At 33.9% G+C, this 15,856-nt stretch overlaps 2 protein-coding genes across 3 annotated transcripts; one reads left to right on the top strand and one right to left on the bottom strand.

Annotated features, from left to right (window-relative positions):
* The first annotated feature begins 520 nt into the window (after positions 1-520).
* On the top strand, positions 521-1,331 carry LOC110820075 (transmembrane family 220 helix protein). Its single transcript, XM_022049450.2, has 3 exons — positions 521-680; positions 751-1,071; positions 1,153-1,331. Exons 1-3 carry the CDS (start codon positions 587-589, stop codon positions 1,230-1,232), a joined length of 495 nt encoding a protein of 164 aa, XP_021905142.1. The 5' UTR covers positions 521-586; the 3' UTR covers positions 1,233-1,331.
* A 343-nt stretch (positions 1,332-1,674) lies between these two features.
* SUVR5 (histone-lysine N-methyltransferase SUVR5) lies at positions 1,675-14,512 on the bottom strand. 2 transcript variants are annotated; one of them, XM_088217959.1, is made up of 12 exons: positions 14,276-14,512; positions 10,441-10,985; positions 9,890-10,192; positions 9,611-9,721; positions 8,716-8,826; positions 4,833-7,697; positions 4,105-4,266; positions 3,607-3,723; positions 3,435-3,538; positions 3,221-3,355; positions 2,512-2,599; positions 1,675-2,194 (listed from the first exon to the last, which is right to left on the bottom strand). In XM_088217959.1, the coding sequence occupies exons 2-12, from the start codon at positions 10,915-10,917 to the stop codon at positions 2,087-2,089; spliced, it is 4,581 nt and encodes a 1,526-aa protein (XP_088074085.1). In that variant the 5' UTR covers positions 10,918-10,985; positions 14,276-14,512; the 3' UTR covers positions 1,675-2,086. The 2 variants fall into 2 exon arrangements, with proteins under 2 accessions (XP_088074085.1, XP_088074086.1); XM_088217960.1 differs by lacking the exon at positions 14,276-14,512 and adding an exon at positions 13,741-14,124.
* Between the last annotated feature and the right edge of the window lie 1,344 nt (positions 14,513-15,856).

The raw sequence follows: 15,856 nt of genomic DNA, 5'->3' as shown, positions 1-15,856 counted from the left end.
ACCTCAAATTTTTTCTTGTAGTGCTAACCTAGTGATGCATTTAATTTTGGACAATCAAACTAGACTAAAGATACTATATCTCGTTTAAAGCAAGCTACATTAGAAGCTTTTCTTTTGAGGTTCTCTTTATAAGTTTTTGTGTATCCTATCTCTCAAAATTACCACTATTAATATGAACTTTTAAATTTTACTAATTACTTTAATCATTTATAATTTAAAACATAAATAATATAAATTCTAACAAATATATATATATATATTTTTTTGAAAATATTAAAAGTATTTGGAGAGATTTGTTTGGGTTAAGGAGACATTAGAGAACCTATAAGCTACTATAACCTTCAAAATACATAATGTTAATTATAAGTTTTTCATACCCAAAAAAAAATAAATAAAATCATAATCATTCAAAAAAAATTTTTTAAAAAAATGTTTAGTTATAATTTGAACTTAGCTATATGCTTTGTAGACATTAAATTTATCAAATAATAATAATAATAATAAAGAACTTGGTGCTGATCTGATGTGAGCAAATGAATTAAGAGCAGTGTTGACTATTTGCTCATTTTGAAATTGTGAGAAGGAAATGGCGATGATACCCACCATGCTATTCAGCTTCTGCTCTCTTCTCATGGCATCCATGTTCGCTTACTCTGCATCCGTCCAGTTAAATGATCCTGGTACTTATTATTATTATTACTATTTTCTGATTCCATCACAAATTTCTTCCTATTACTGACTGGTTTATAGACTGGTACTTCTGGTTTCCTCTCTATGCTTTTGCTAGTATGGTTAATCTGCTCAACTGGAAAATCTCGTATAATATAAGAATCCGACATGTCGCCAACCTAGCTCTGCTGCTTGGAATTTTCTTATTTTTCAAAATTTTACTAGAAATTTGTTCAAGTGGAACTACCATAGCTGGCTTCTTGTCTTTAGATCTGAATCAGAGACTTGTCAGAGAGAAAACTGGAAGTGGGTTGGTTGTTATTTCAATGATTTTGCATATCAAGACATCATCACCTTCACCAAATCCTAAGCAACCAAAGTTACCGCGATTTGTTGAATATGGTGAGTGAGTAGATTTTTCAAGATTATAAGATCGTAATTTTTTGTCTGAAACTTTTTTTTATGGCTAATTTTTCTTCACAGGAATGGCAGGATTAGTTGGATTTAGCTACGGATTCCCCTTTTTCTTCTTTGCTATTCTCAAGAAGGAAATGAAGCTATGATCAAACAAACATCAAAACTTTAGGAAATTTTTAGAAATAATGCTGTTTTTTTGTAACTTGAACTGGTTTAGTAGATCAAAGAAAAATATAATTAATTCATTTGGCAAAATTGTAACCTTTCTTATTATTGCATGATCATGTTATTTTTCAAAAATCAAAATTTTAGATCAATGGAGGAACAATATTATCATTTTAATTCCATAAGATACTAAAATGGATGATTGATTCATTTAATACTATAAAGAATCATAGAAAATCTTTTGATAATACGATTTCTATTTTTTAATGACATCACACAATCAAAACAATTGGTTAAATCTCGAGAAACCATTTCATATAAGTAACAAAAAAAAAATATACAATTTATTCAAGAACAAAGAGGGAAAACTTTGGTTGAGATCACTAACAAGGGCCATTGCTCTTGCAAAAGAAGAAATGCAACTTAAACAAACCAATAATTGCAAAAAACTTCTGAACAGCAGTACCTGAAAATTTATTCTAAGCATCAGTTCTACTCATGCAGCACAAGACCGTCTACAAAACAAACCCTAAAAATTTTAGCATAATCCCCTTTCAGTAATGAAAATACTGGGGTAAATTTGGCAAACAAATTGTCAATTAAAGAACCAGGTTCCATCTTCCATCCTCAAAACAGCAATTATGAACAAGAAACATCATCTGCTACAAACACGCATGATCGGATCATTGCCAATATTGACTTCCCCGAATAATGCGGAGGCAAATCAGTAGAGATCAACTTCCTAGTTATGTTTCACAGCCTCTTGTTATTCCTTCTTTGAATTCATAGCCTGGAAACCATTTCAGAAGAAACATCACAAGTGCTGTTAAATATTTTAGCATAGGCGGCCTCGACACTTGGCAGTTCCACAGAGGCATGGATATCCTACACCAGGCAGCAAATCATACTGATAGTTCCATGTCAATTCTTCACCAATAGCAATCTGCTCAAAATAGCGGAAATAGTCAATAGATAAAAATGGGACGGCTCAATACAAGCACTACTCAAAAAATCATGCTATTTCACAAACGGATATTAAGTACCACTAGACAAATGAATGTGTGTGTGTATATATATATAAAACAAAACTTCCTCAGACAGAAAAGTCTCTAGCAGGTTATCACATAACTTTCTGTTGTTCAAGGAAATGAAATTAATCGTGTCAAAAATCCTCCAGTATTTGAAGGAAAACGCATTTGATCCCAGCATATGGAAGGTCACTTGTCATACAACATTTGAAAGAAACAGAGAGAGACTTACATCTCTACTAGCATAAAGACCAATATGAGCACGCTGACAATCCATACTCTCGACGAGAACTTGGTGATTCACAAGATTTGGCGAGCAGCTACCAACAAAACATATGCCAAAGAGTTAAATAAAATATGAAAGTTAGATGCCTTAAGCAGAGAAAAAGCTTTTATTCAAGTAATCAAAAGTATAAGCAGCAGAGACCAAACTGCTAAACTTCATGATAATAAACCCTATTTGTTACTGTAGATACAGTAAAGGAAAAAAAAGGATATGTGCACCTTAGTTCTCCTCAAGTTACTGAAAAAGAAACGGAAGTGATGTACAGTACAGATTAGTGAGGAAAGATGGAAATATAGACGATCGTCTGTTTATAGGCTATCTACAGATGCCGAAGCATAATTTGTTTAATTTATGTTGTTAATTTGAGAGAAAGGTGGTAGGAGAAAGATAGCTGAAACTTCACTCACATATAGCCGCGTGTACTTAAATGCATGTTCATCAACATAAAATAGTGATATCTGCTTTTGCTTCTAAAATATTTATGGTCATGCCACAAAACCAAATAATTGACGAATTTATTATCCTTCATGCACCACAAAATAGTAATCTGGTTTTGATTTGTTAACATGGGTGAATCCTCGCAAACTTATATAGTACACTTAACTGAGATCATGAGAAAGTATTATTCTGGTAGCATAATTTATAGCCTTCTCACCTATGATTGATGAACCTGGATACATTTCCATACGCAGTGGCATCAATAGCATATCGATCCTGTCCTTCAATAAATCTGCTCATATCATTGATATGAGCATCAATGTTGCACATATAGCTGCAACCTTGATTATACCTGAAAATCAGAAGTATAACTAATTCAAAATCTATCAGAAAAATCATCACATGCTAAAAGTGGAATCACTAGTTGAAACCTGCTCTGCCTTTTGTTTGCCTCCTGCTCATCCAGGACCTCCCCCACATATTCACAAACAAATGTGCCACGTAGGATTGCTTCACCTGCCCTGACTGCCCAACCCTGTACATCAGATTGCAGAAAGTCAATGTGTAAAACTTTTGAAAACATCAACAAACTGAAATTGTTACCTTGTGCTCAGTTTTGAATACTTCTAGTTTCACCCTTATTCCATTCTGCAAAACTCTATTCTGACAAGTCCTGTTGCAGCTGCACATCTGATTGCATTCATATACAAGGTAACCTTCCTGTTCAATTTTACAGGCATAAATCCCAATCAGAGCAGGAAATCACAAGGTTCAAGAAGTTCACACATCCACACAATCAAACAGAATAACAACCCTATCTCCAAGTCAGAGGTCAGCATATAGAATAGAAAAAGAAGGAGAAAAACTAGTCTCAGCGAAATAGTTATTTCATAGGTCATCTTCAATTATTTTTATTCTACACATTAAGGATATTATTTTAGTTGGTGTTTTCTTAATTCTAATAGAATGAAGAAAAATAATTTTATTGCACTAAGAGCATATAGTTAATATCTGTAAGCCAAGAAGATGCTCAAGGACAAAAGTATAATCATATTTGTCACTGAAAATGGAAATAGTAAACATGGTAATAAATTAATCAACCTCCAAGATAATTCGTCCTTTGTCGTCATAAGGAAACCTGCTGTGCATTGGTCTACCATACATGTCTTTAGCATCCTCATAATCATTATCAAAGAGGTAGACATGGTCACAACTTTCAGGAGAGCATGTTGAATATGGGCAGGCACAACCTAGCTGCAAACACTGCACCCAAAAGAGAGAGAGAGAGAGAGAGAACCGAAAAGAAAAGTTGTTAAGACCACTCTTTCATTATTTAAATCAAATGAATAAACAAAATATTTAGAAAAGAATATTCATAGGTTTCATCCACATGCACAATTCACGTCGAGACTTACGCCCATACACACATATGTAGGATGTAGACAAAGAGGAGAAAAGGCAAAAGACAGGATCCAAACTCACATTAAATGCCTCCGGGCCTTGTATAAGATCTCAAATGCCAATCGGTTTTAGAAAACTTATTTGAAAATCATTAAAAATTAATAAAAAATAAATCTTCTGTGCTATTAATAAATATACCCAGAGATGTGACAGGTCAGGTATGATGACTTTAACCCATCATCATCTCAAACAAACTGAACTGAACAGCATAAATACAGTCAAACATCTGTGTTTTATAATCATCTCAATATACATTGTTTCAAAGTAAATACTACTGAAAATAAAAACCCTAATTTATGGTGATCTGTGTACTCAGCAAGTTAATAGCACATAAAAAGGAACGGTTATGATAAACCACAAGATAATACCTCATTAACAAATTCTGAATGATCAAGCAATGACTTTGTAATATAGGTGAAGCTCTCCCAAGGCATTGAGCATCTAGTATTCTGCCCGTTAGAAACGTCAGGGATGGACAGGGAAGCCAAGAGAGCTTCATCTACTACACAAGCTACTGGAACCGATTCCTTCCCAAAGCTTATATCATTACACAAAATAGTTGTTTCTCCCAAAGGATTTTCTCTTAAATGAATGGAATTGATGATGATGTGGCACTCATCAACTTCCCACTCATTGGTAAGAGGAGCTTGGAACTCATTAGACTGCTGACACAATATCCCATTTGGTCGGGGTATCAAGTGAGATAGCAAACTAGGATCCTTGAAATGTTTACACCTATTAGGACATACAAATCCCTCTTGGTGCCACTGTAGTTGAATGTTTTGTTCACTGCAAAGTTTGGCTGCCTTGAGATATAACCGCTCTGGAAGTATACCATATTTACTCTCCAATGATGCTTTAAGGCTTAGCTTGCAGCAAGCAGATCGAGCAATAGATAAAATATCATGGTTATTGGGCCGAGGTTTTGTTTGCTGAACATTAGAGAACAATATTTTTGCAACTGCTGAGCATTGAGATTCAGCCAATCGGCCAAGACTCACTGCTTCAGTTGCACCAGAGGTAGACTGCATGCTCATTCCCTCTGTGCCAAGTGATTTGGAGGTCTGAATGCGTTTTATGTTTGCATTGGCCCTGTTCTTGACCCTATACGGCAATGTAGGTCCCAGACCTTTCTTAAACCTAGGACGACTAAGTCTCCCAGACTTTAACCTATAAGCATAGTAACGTATGCCCTTCTTCTGGGGACGAGAGCTCACAGAATTTGGTGCCATATGAGCAGCTTGATGGTGGCGGCCAAGGTCTGGCAGCAAATCAAATTTCAATCCACAAAATTTGCAAACGAATTTCCGGAAACCACCTAAATTCTCAGAGTTGTTGACGGCAGAAGCTGAATTTCCTGGCCCATGTTTTAGAGAAGACTCCTCAGCGGCAGAAAGATTCTGTTGTTGAGTAACTTTTGACAATCTAAATTCAACAAGATGAGCTGATAGGACATGCGACCATAACTCCTCACTATTTCCAAAATGGCTGCTGCAAGGAATACACTGGAGAAGCATGCACTGCTCAACAAATTGCACATGGTGCCTCTCCTGAACATGGGATTCCAAAATCTTTTTGTTAGTAAAAGAATCCAGGCATATGGCACAAGCATAACCTCTGAACAGCCATTGTGCCTCCTTTTTATGGTTGTCCATCCAATGAATGCCAAGTTCTTGATCATCAAAGAACTCGGTGGAGCAAACTTTGCATTTGATCTTCTCATCGTCATTGCCATCAAAGGTGGCCATTGGAATGATAGCTGATTCTTCGGCAGGAGAAGAAAGAATTTGTGCATCTTCATCAGCATTGAAGTCCCAGATGCTTCTGAGTCTCTCTTTTTCACCGCTGACCAACTTCATTAAGATTTCCCCTACACCAAATTCTTTAGAAGCTTCAGAAAGTGCCCATTGAAGCTGAACCTCCACAGGAACTGGGTTTCTTCGTGATAAGATGCTTTTAAAGAGCTTATAGAAAAGCTCACATGCTTGGTGTAGACGCAACTTCTGATCAAGTGAAAAACAATTTCTCAGAAGATCTACAAAGACTTCTTTTGAGATTATTCTACTCTTTCCATTCCGTGCACGCTTAAGCCAGCTTGGAAGGTGTTTATCACAGTATAGTGAATACCGCTTTGCACTTTCCTGACAAGAATTATGGCTATTGTCAGAGTATGAACCAATGCAGTGAACTATTTCTGTGCCATCATAGTCACCAGAGTTTTCCAGCTTCTCAATCAAGAAAGTATTGGATGCACCACCCTCCATAACCGAGAATTGATCTACTTTCAGGGGACTTTCACTATCTCCCACTAATATCTCTTTACAATAAGTGGTTTCCAAACTTGGAATAATCTCCTCGTACTTTCTTTTAGCTGTATTCTCCAGAGAATTTGCGGACAGTTCTGTATCATTCCGGGGTCGGTGTTTCTTGCAAAATGAGGAACCAGGGAGAGACCGATGCTTACACTTTGTACCAAGAACAGTAGTACCTCCGCACATTGGTGTGTCAATAAGGGGAGTCTCTTCTGTTTTTGTAGAATTGCCAATAAAACGAGAGGCCAAATGGACACAACAGTAAACATCTCCATCATTCGCGCACCTTACACACTGTCTTCCCTTAGATTCAATGAAAGCTATGCACTGACGATTTCTATTCCCAGAATCACATGATTTCTTAATAAATGCTTCATTAACAGCCGTCAATTTAACACCTTTATTCTGGGTAAGGGGATCAGAAGATTTACTAGACTCTTCATTTACTGGGATAAATTCCACATCTTTGATCCCAGATATTCCGGTTTCAACAACAATATCATCCCAGCTGTTTGTCCCACCATTTGGCGCACCTGTTTTCACATTTGCCTCCATTAAATCTGCTTCCTTATGAATCTCTTGCACTAACTGAACAATATTCGTAGTTTCTCGAAAACGAAAAAAATCTGAATCAATCTCAACGGTTATAGCTTGACGTGAACCATCACTTTCCAAATGAGTTCCATGTGCTTCTGCACGACGAACTTCAAGCTTGGGCCTCTTTGTATTAACTTGCAGACCTGGGTTTGAGAAACTATCACTGTTTTGTGGTTCCATGTCTCCGCTAGATGGAGGATGAGATGTTGAGAACCATTTCATAACTTCATGCTTCCAGGTTTTCCACTCAGAACCCAATGTTGGCTGTATAGGTGCATCCCAAAGAGACTTAACTTCATTCCACAGGATTGAATCAAACAATTCCTAAATAACCAGGGGCAATAAAGAAAACGTTAGTGAAATGATTAGCCAAACCACATTGACTCACAACATCATCAAAAGTATAAGTACACTGATTTAACAAATCTGCTCCTACCAGGAAGTAATTTCAATGTTAGCTCATTGACTAGCTAAAAATTCCAAGAAGTGATTAAGCTAGGGAGTACATGACTAACTAACCAAGGGAATAAACAAGAATGATTTGGAATTTATGTTCTACTTCATTTTTGTTTTGCAAAGAAAAAGTTATTCACAAGAGGATTAAGGGGTTGTTGCCTGTGCACAAAGCATTCAGATTATTTTCTTGAAAGTCTCTATGCCAGTAATGTACTAAAAATAAACAAATAGTCTACGTTAAATATATTAAGTTCTCACAAGTAAATATTTCTTTTATATTAGATGTTCCAAAAAATAACTATCTCGTGAAACCATATAAATAACTATCTTGTGAAACCACGCTGACCAGGTTGATTTTCATACAGTACGTATCTAGATACTGCAAGGAACTAATGAAAGGGTAGGGTCCAAATCCACATTTTGGCGTCAAGGTGAAGATGGCTAATGCTAGGGTCCTTTCCATTGTTTTTTCCCTTTTATGTCAATATTGGTAGGAGCACAGGATTCAAAAACAAATATAAAAGCCTTATAAACAAAGGTTGAGACTCATTATCTGTGGATATAACCGAAAAATTAGAGTTTTATAATATGTTGCTGTTGCCAGATCTGAAAACCAAGAAACATACAGTTTCAAATTCATTACATTTACTATTAGCTATTTGCCCCTCAATTTCCTTTCCTGACGTCTATTTTATCCAGAGCAAATAGAATTTGATATTTAGAATGTGCCAAAAAATGCTACTGGATATTCTTGAGAAGAATAAGTAGCAAACTTTAAATCAAACAGAACTTAAGAGTAATGATTCCCTTCACCCTGATTACCACACATTTTTACACCCCATCATATCAACAATACATGAATTGGCAGCCACGAATACAAGCATACCTCCTTTAGCAATTCAATAGATTCAGCACTATGTGCATTTTGACATTGCTGTACCCAAGAATGGGATGAATGCTCCAGCCAGTCAGAATTTATGAAGTGCTGCAAGATCATCTGTAATAAAGAAAACAAAGAAAAATTAGTTACATAGTACTTCATCTACAGAAACAGGATTTGGTTAGAAATATAAAGGAAAAGTACAAGTCCAGAAACCAGTATGCAGCCACTCCTATTATGTAATTGCCTTAGCACAATCCGAATATATGGACAAATATGGCGCACAATTTCAGTAAAACAATATGGTGCATAATTTCAGTGAAACAATAAAAAAGTACTATACACACCAACCAAACCATATTTAGTATTGAGGTGCATACAGGAGACCAAGTACTCAATTTTGTATACTGATAGAATTGAAGAGCATAACACAAGATAAATGAGAGAGGATATAAGGTAATAGAAGACAATATAAGTTGTTTATTAATGCTTTTACAAAAATTCACAGCATCTGAACAAATAAAAGGATAAACTGAAGAGTTGTCATCCAAAAAATAATAATTTATACCTTAGAAGTATCCCAACTGAGCTATACACGACTACTATGTTTCCATAGGAGATAATCATGATAGGGAATCAAAAAACTGAATGACACTACTAAAATGGTATAATCACAAGGAATTGACATTCACCAGGTAGTTTGTATATGGGATGGTGGTCACATAGTGCAATTGGCTGTCATGGTACCTAACTCTTTTAGATATGTCTGTACGTGTTTGTATACGTAACTATATAAATTCACAGTTAGGACTCCCAAGTGATGCAGTAACTTCTAACTCACGGTATGCTACAAAAATGAAAAAAAAAAATATTTAGGATACATCAGTAGTAAGGTTCTTACACTTTGAAGCTTCAAAAGCATTCGTCCAAGATCAAAATAACCATTACAGCGGGAAGCCTCCATAGCAAATTCCTTCCATACTATCACGTCACGAGCTGTCTCTATCAAAGCCTAAACACATTTAATGAAAAATAAAGATTAACTAAACAGTAAGACAAACAGAAAGTCAGAAAAGGTCATACCAGAATTTCTTTTCCTCATTTTATGTGTGGGTGATTTATCCGTGCAGAGGGAGAGGATATTTAGGGAAATGTAGATAACAAGAGACAGATAGCATACCTCCAAATGAAATTGATCAATTATATTCAGCATTCCTACAGCCAGCTTTTGCATTATGTAACGCCGGGCAACTGTCAAATCTTTAACCATTTTTAGTCCAATTTTGTGTGTCCTATAAGCAATAGGCTCTGGAAGCTCATTAATTGATCGAACAAGTAGCATATCTGCCCAAGAATAATTCCTTGTATGGGGAAAAAATATTACAAAATATTTCTTCCTGTCATGAGTTGGCTTTGCTTTCAAAGTTGATAATGGCCAGTCAGCCCTTGCACATCGAATTCCTACCTGCCATTTCCCTCTCCACTATACTTGGTGAAACAAACATAAACATAGTGACATGAGAATATACTTACTGAACTTTCATTTACTGTTAAATTACTAAAAACAGCAATCACTTTTACAAAATAACCATATCTAAGAAAACAACAGGAATCCAATGAGAGAGAGCAAACAACCACTGAAGCATATTATAACAAGAGATGAAAGCATGAGACTGAAGAAAATGAAAGTATCAATTTATAGAAGCCAAAGAAAAAAATGCAAACTGTTACCTTGACCCACAAAGCAACAGGCTCATCAGATCGGAGCCAGCTAGGCTCCGTCAAAGACAGCTCTCCCTCCCTATTGTTGCTCAGAGATTCACTTTCGATTGTATCCACAACTAAATGGGAGCTTAGGCAAGGCATTGAACTATCACATTGCATGTTTACTTCATCCTCCTCAAAATTATGGGAATGAGGTGACGATCTTCGCCTCTCAACCTGATCATCACAATCTGAAGCTCCACATTGATTTCCTCCTGAATTATACAATTCATGTCCTGTTACTTCCTTTTCACCTTGTCTTTCTTCTGGAAGTGCTTGTGTATTTAGCAATAAGTTGTCCATTTTGCCATCTGCAGTTTGAACTTGCTTTTCATGCTCGTAGCACTTAGAATCCCCATCATAAACAAACGATGATCCTGTACTCTGCTGAGTGCAATCAGCTTCACCAACATATTGAACACCAGAACAAGGAATCACTTCCATTATTTACGCTAAAAATTGAATGTTGTTTAATGTGCATGTAGTCCTGGACCATCCTCAAATTTTCCTTTCTGTAAACAAATGCTCAAACCCATGGAATAGTTAGCAAAACTAAAAAGCAAAGTTATTAATTGATATAGAAGGATTGCGACCAAAAAAAATAATAAACTACAAAATAATGCACATAATGTGATCTAAAAATTAAAGCAACTATTCAGTGCAACTAACAGCACGAAGCTTGATACATGGCACCATTCGCAGATGGCCTTCACTGACAAAAGTTATATGACGATGATTTTTCAAAATTCCAAAGTCCAGCTAGATGCCACTTGTTGTTCAGGCTTCAAGCAGATAGAGGAAGGAGGACCCAATTCTCATCCCTAGACAATCTCCTTTGACCTCTACTTCTCATGAATAACAACACATATATTAACTTAACTATTTTTTTAGAGAAAACACCTATACGAACTTCTAGTTGTTAGTAATAGCACAAACTTGCACTTAAAAAAGTTACATGAAAACAAAAATGAAAAATTCAATTTCTTTTTATGTTCCTGAAAGAAACAAATTGTTAGAAAAAAATTTATAGCAAATTCAAACTGAATGAACTAAACCAGTCTCAATATAGATAAATATAAAGTGCCTAGAAGGGAAATTACTAAATTAGAATAACTTCATAGGCTGCCAAATACCACAAGTTAAATCGCAAAGGTTAAATTCTGTGTTGCTCAGACTTGTACCTTTATGGGGTGTGGATGGATCTAAGTGTCTAACTCGATAATTTTTGTCAAGACATGAGAACTCAGTCAGTAAGAGTTCATAAATTGGACTATGGTACTGGTATTCATTTGATATGAAAAATAATAAAAATATACTTTTACAAAGCTATGACAATGTCATATACTTAATGACTTCTTAGCCAAAAAGATAGCAAACTGACATTTGTGGTGAAAGGGGAAAAAAACTAACTAGTAATTGATAAATTTCCTTCAAGGAATTAGTAATTTATAATTGATTAACTATTTATAATATAAAAATGTTCAAGATCTATACATTCATGAAAATGCATTTTTGTTCTTTTCAACTTACAATCTAAGAGTCTTGATTATTGTCTTTATATATCATAAACCTTTGGTTCTTGATCATCTAGGGAATGACATGCACAGTACGTGTAGGACAGACATCCCACAACCACACCAATGCCAGGTCATGTCCAACACGAGTGTGGCGCTAAAATTAAATAATTCAACCAACATAGGTTAAAAACCATAAATAGGCTAAAGATTACACAAAATATGATGCAGCATGGCAATTGAGTAAATTAGATTAATGTAACAAACGGCTGGCTAGCGAAAATTAACTGCAAAGGTGGAATATCATAAAGAAGTTAAACGAAAATAAAAAATCAAGTAGCAGGAAAATATACAAAATTAGAGTAATACAAAATATTTCCAAGTAGCAGAAATTACATGACAAGGATCAAGTACCTAAAGAGAAAAACTGAAGTAAATATATCTTCTAATTCCACTTCAAGATCAGTCTAAATGCCCAACTAATAATTAAGAAAAAGGAAAACAAAAATCTACGTGATTTAATTAATATATCGAAGAACATAAGAATTGAGGAAATTTGAAAGTTCTTGCACTAGAAGTCTCTATTAATAATACATTACTGTAAGAAAATTCCAAAAGTTATTCCAACTGAAAAAAAATTATATATACACAAATCTGTAATTGATATATCATGGTAGCAAAAGTACAAAATTATTTTCAATTATCAACTACTACCTTTTTCATATAGAAGGGAAAGAAAAGAAGAAGAAAGGTACAAGAGTGTTTACATTCACCTGTTCAAAATACACAAAACCTCTATAGAATTCCGAATAATGTATTTCATTAGGAATCATCAAGGAAAACACATTTTTGCTCAAAATGGAATTATATAATTATTAATCATGAAATAAAACTAAACTTGCTAAATGAGCAACCATAATTTTAGTAAATTAGTCATTATTAGTCAAGCTGCATCATCGGCATAGGAATTTGAAGCTAAGCAAAATCCGACATAATTCTCAGTAATTCCTTTTCTTATCCTAATTCATTCCTAATAAGCATTTTGAAAACAGTAAGTATTAAATGATTGCTAACAGTTCTAAATCCTAAATCTCTAGACAGCCAACAGAATAGCAAATTTATTTCGTTCTTTAAAGAAAATAAAAACCAACTAAAGTCACGGTACAATCAGTCTTCAATTAAACTGGTTTAGTCTACAAGTCTTTGTATTCCCATTAATTTTTTTAAGACCGTTTTTGTCACATCCATAAGTGTCTTCTCATTATTCTCCGAAGAAATAACCATGACTAGGATTATAAGCATCTGGTCTCTTTCAGGAGACATAGCAAAAAGGCATGATTATTTATTTCTCATGTACAAAAAGAAACCAACTAGAAAACAGTCAACGAGTAAAGTCTGACTGGAAAAATCCACCAAGAAATTTTTAGCCAAAAAATTTTTGTAGATTAAAATAGAATAAACAGCCAGGAACCAAAAAGAAACAGGGTTTTCTGCTAAAAGCGAAAAGGGCAAATAGTAAAGCATCTGCTCGCATGCAGATTTATAGAAACCAAAATTAAAGCGGAAGCATTTTGAGAAATATAAACAGTAAAAAAATCAAATTTATTTGGAGAAATCTCACTCTCCATTTCACTAACTAGTATCAAGGTATAACATCTGACACATTAGAAAGAATGAACAATCAATATTGATTGTTAGTTAAAAAGTAGTGAATAACCAGAATTAAGAATCCAGATTAGGAGATTGATGGTACCAAGTTTTTTTGAGGCGATCATTAGCCAAAACCCTCAACCCACTAGACAAAATGACAGGTAATTTTGCGTTAAGGAGCTGACATTTGACATTATCAAGAATTTTATGAGATAATTTGGTAGAATTATGGGAATAAAACCCTAGATGGAGGAATAATCAAAATCTGAAAAAGGGTGGGTCCAAAATCAAGAAACCCATGAATGATTTCATAATCATGCATATCCAAATAACCCAGATAGCAAAAAAAATCTCGATTTACATAAATTGAAAAAAGAAATAAAAAAAGTACAACAACATTTAAAAGAAAAAGACCCTAATTTAAAAGATGGATTTGGTCCTTTCTTCTACATGTTTGTCCCTTTAGGGTGAGGTGTAAGTAATATTGTTAGGGCATATAGCAGCAGGAACAGCAGGAAGGTCACGAAGGAAATTGACAGCAAAAATAATAGTAATAATAATAATAAAACATAGAGAATGTGACATACCCATATGCCCAAAAACACAGAGTCAAGGAGATTATAGGAAGAGAAATGTACCTTTAAAAGTATGGGTGATTTTGCACAGAGATCAATTCTTTTTCCATGGTTGTTGAACTAGCTTAATCTAATCGAATGGGATGGTGAATTTTTCAGGGTTTTTTTTGGGTCGGTGGGGGGGGGGGGGGGGGGGGTGGGTTAACTCACTAGGTAATGGGTATGGGGGTTGGGTGCCGTGACCAAAATTTTAGCGAAGGGGAGAAAGAGAGAAGAAAAGATGGGTTTGTAGGGTTACAAGTTATAAAATATGAAGTGGTTTGGTTTGGTAAGTCTTGCGTTTTCCTTTTATGAATACAAAAAACTTGACCAATTGGATTCTGAAACCGCTCTCTCTCCAGAGGAGAAAATATAAATAAATTAATTTTTTTTTTTTATAATTTTTCCAAAATGGGTATGCTCAAAATTTTTTGAATTATTTTTATTTTTTATTTTGCTAAAATGGGTATGCTAGTTCTAGATAAATACAAAATTTATTTCCAAAATTAGGCATTGAAATGCGTTACCCATTTCTTTTTTGATTCCTTATGTTTCAAACATTTTTTATTTTGGTATTTTAATCTTTTTATATTTTAAAATTTTAGACCCAAGTCCATTCTTCTTTACAAAATTCTGATTGTAAATAAATAAATTGCACATATGTTTATAACACAATCAAAATTAATAAGGAAAAAATCTAGAATTTAAAATGAAAATCTTCACGGGTCCTCCCTCATTAATTATGCACAAACCATTTAGGAAGAATCCTCCCCCATGAGTTTACAAAATATTTTTATTTTCTTTTAAGTTTCGTAACATAAGTCCAAGCCCATCCTATAATGATGTAGGCCTATTACAGTCAAGATAATCCAAATGTCTTCTTCTCTTCTTATATCATTTTTTTGTTATTCGGTACTTATAATTACTTTATATTATAAACAGACTAAATACATTAAAAGTATTTTGAGAATAACTGATCTTGTGAATTAAGTATAACATGATTCCTTTAATACATATGATAAAATAAATTTCATTCGTATTTCAAGAGTGTTGAATCTCATATATCAGTTAAAAGGAATTATGAAAAGAACGAATTTAAAATCACAATCGATTCCATTTTCAAATCTTGTTGCAGTAGCACGAGTCCTTTCTGCGTGCCATAAATGATATATTCTTAATAAAATAGTTTGAAGATAAATAAATATAATATTTGGTAAGACTTACTGTACAAAATTCTTTTAAACATAAACTATATTATATCTAATTAATTATGTTATAGAATTAATAATAAAACTTAAAATAGTTAAATATATATATATATATATAATAATAAAAAATAATTATTTTAATAATATTGTCTTTTTAAGATGATTATAATTAAATTAATTAATTAACTAATAATTTTATAATAAAGATAATTTAATTAATTATAACAAATATTAAATTAATTTGTAATGAATCTTTATTATGTTTTATTTATAAAGAATTAAATTAATAATTAATAAGTATATCCATTCAAAAATTTCTAAGTTCCTAGAGCAGAGGTTATTTATTTCAGTTTTTGATTTCATAGTTATCAAAAATTAAAAACAGTTTCTACTTTTA

Source organism: Carica papaya, chromosome 4 (assembly GCF_054855325.1).
Source record: "Carica papaya isolate Zhongbai chromosome 4, ASM5485532v1, whole genome shotgun sequence".
Lineage (NCBI taxonomy): Eukaryota > Viridiplantae > Streptophyta > Magnoliopsida > Brassicales > Caricaceae > Carica > Carica papaya.
This window is presented reverse-complemented; position numbering and strand designations above follow the sequence as displayed.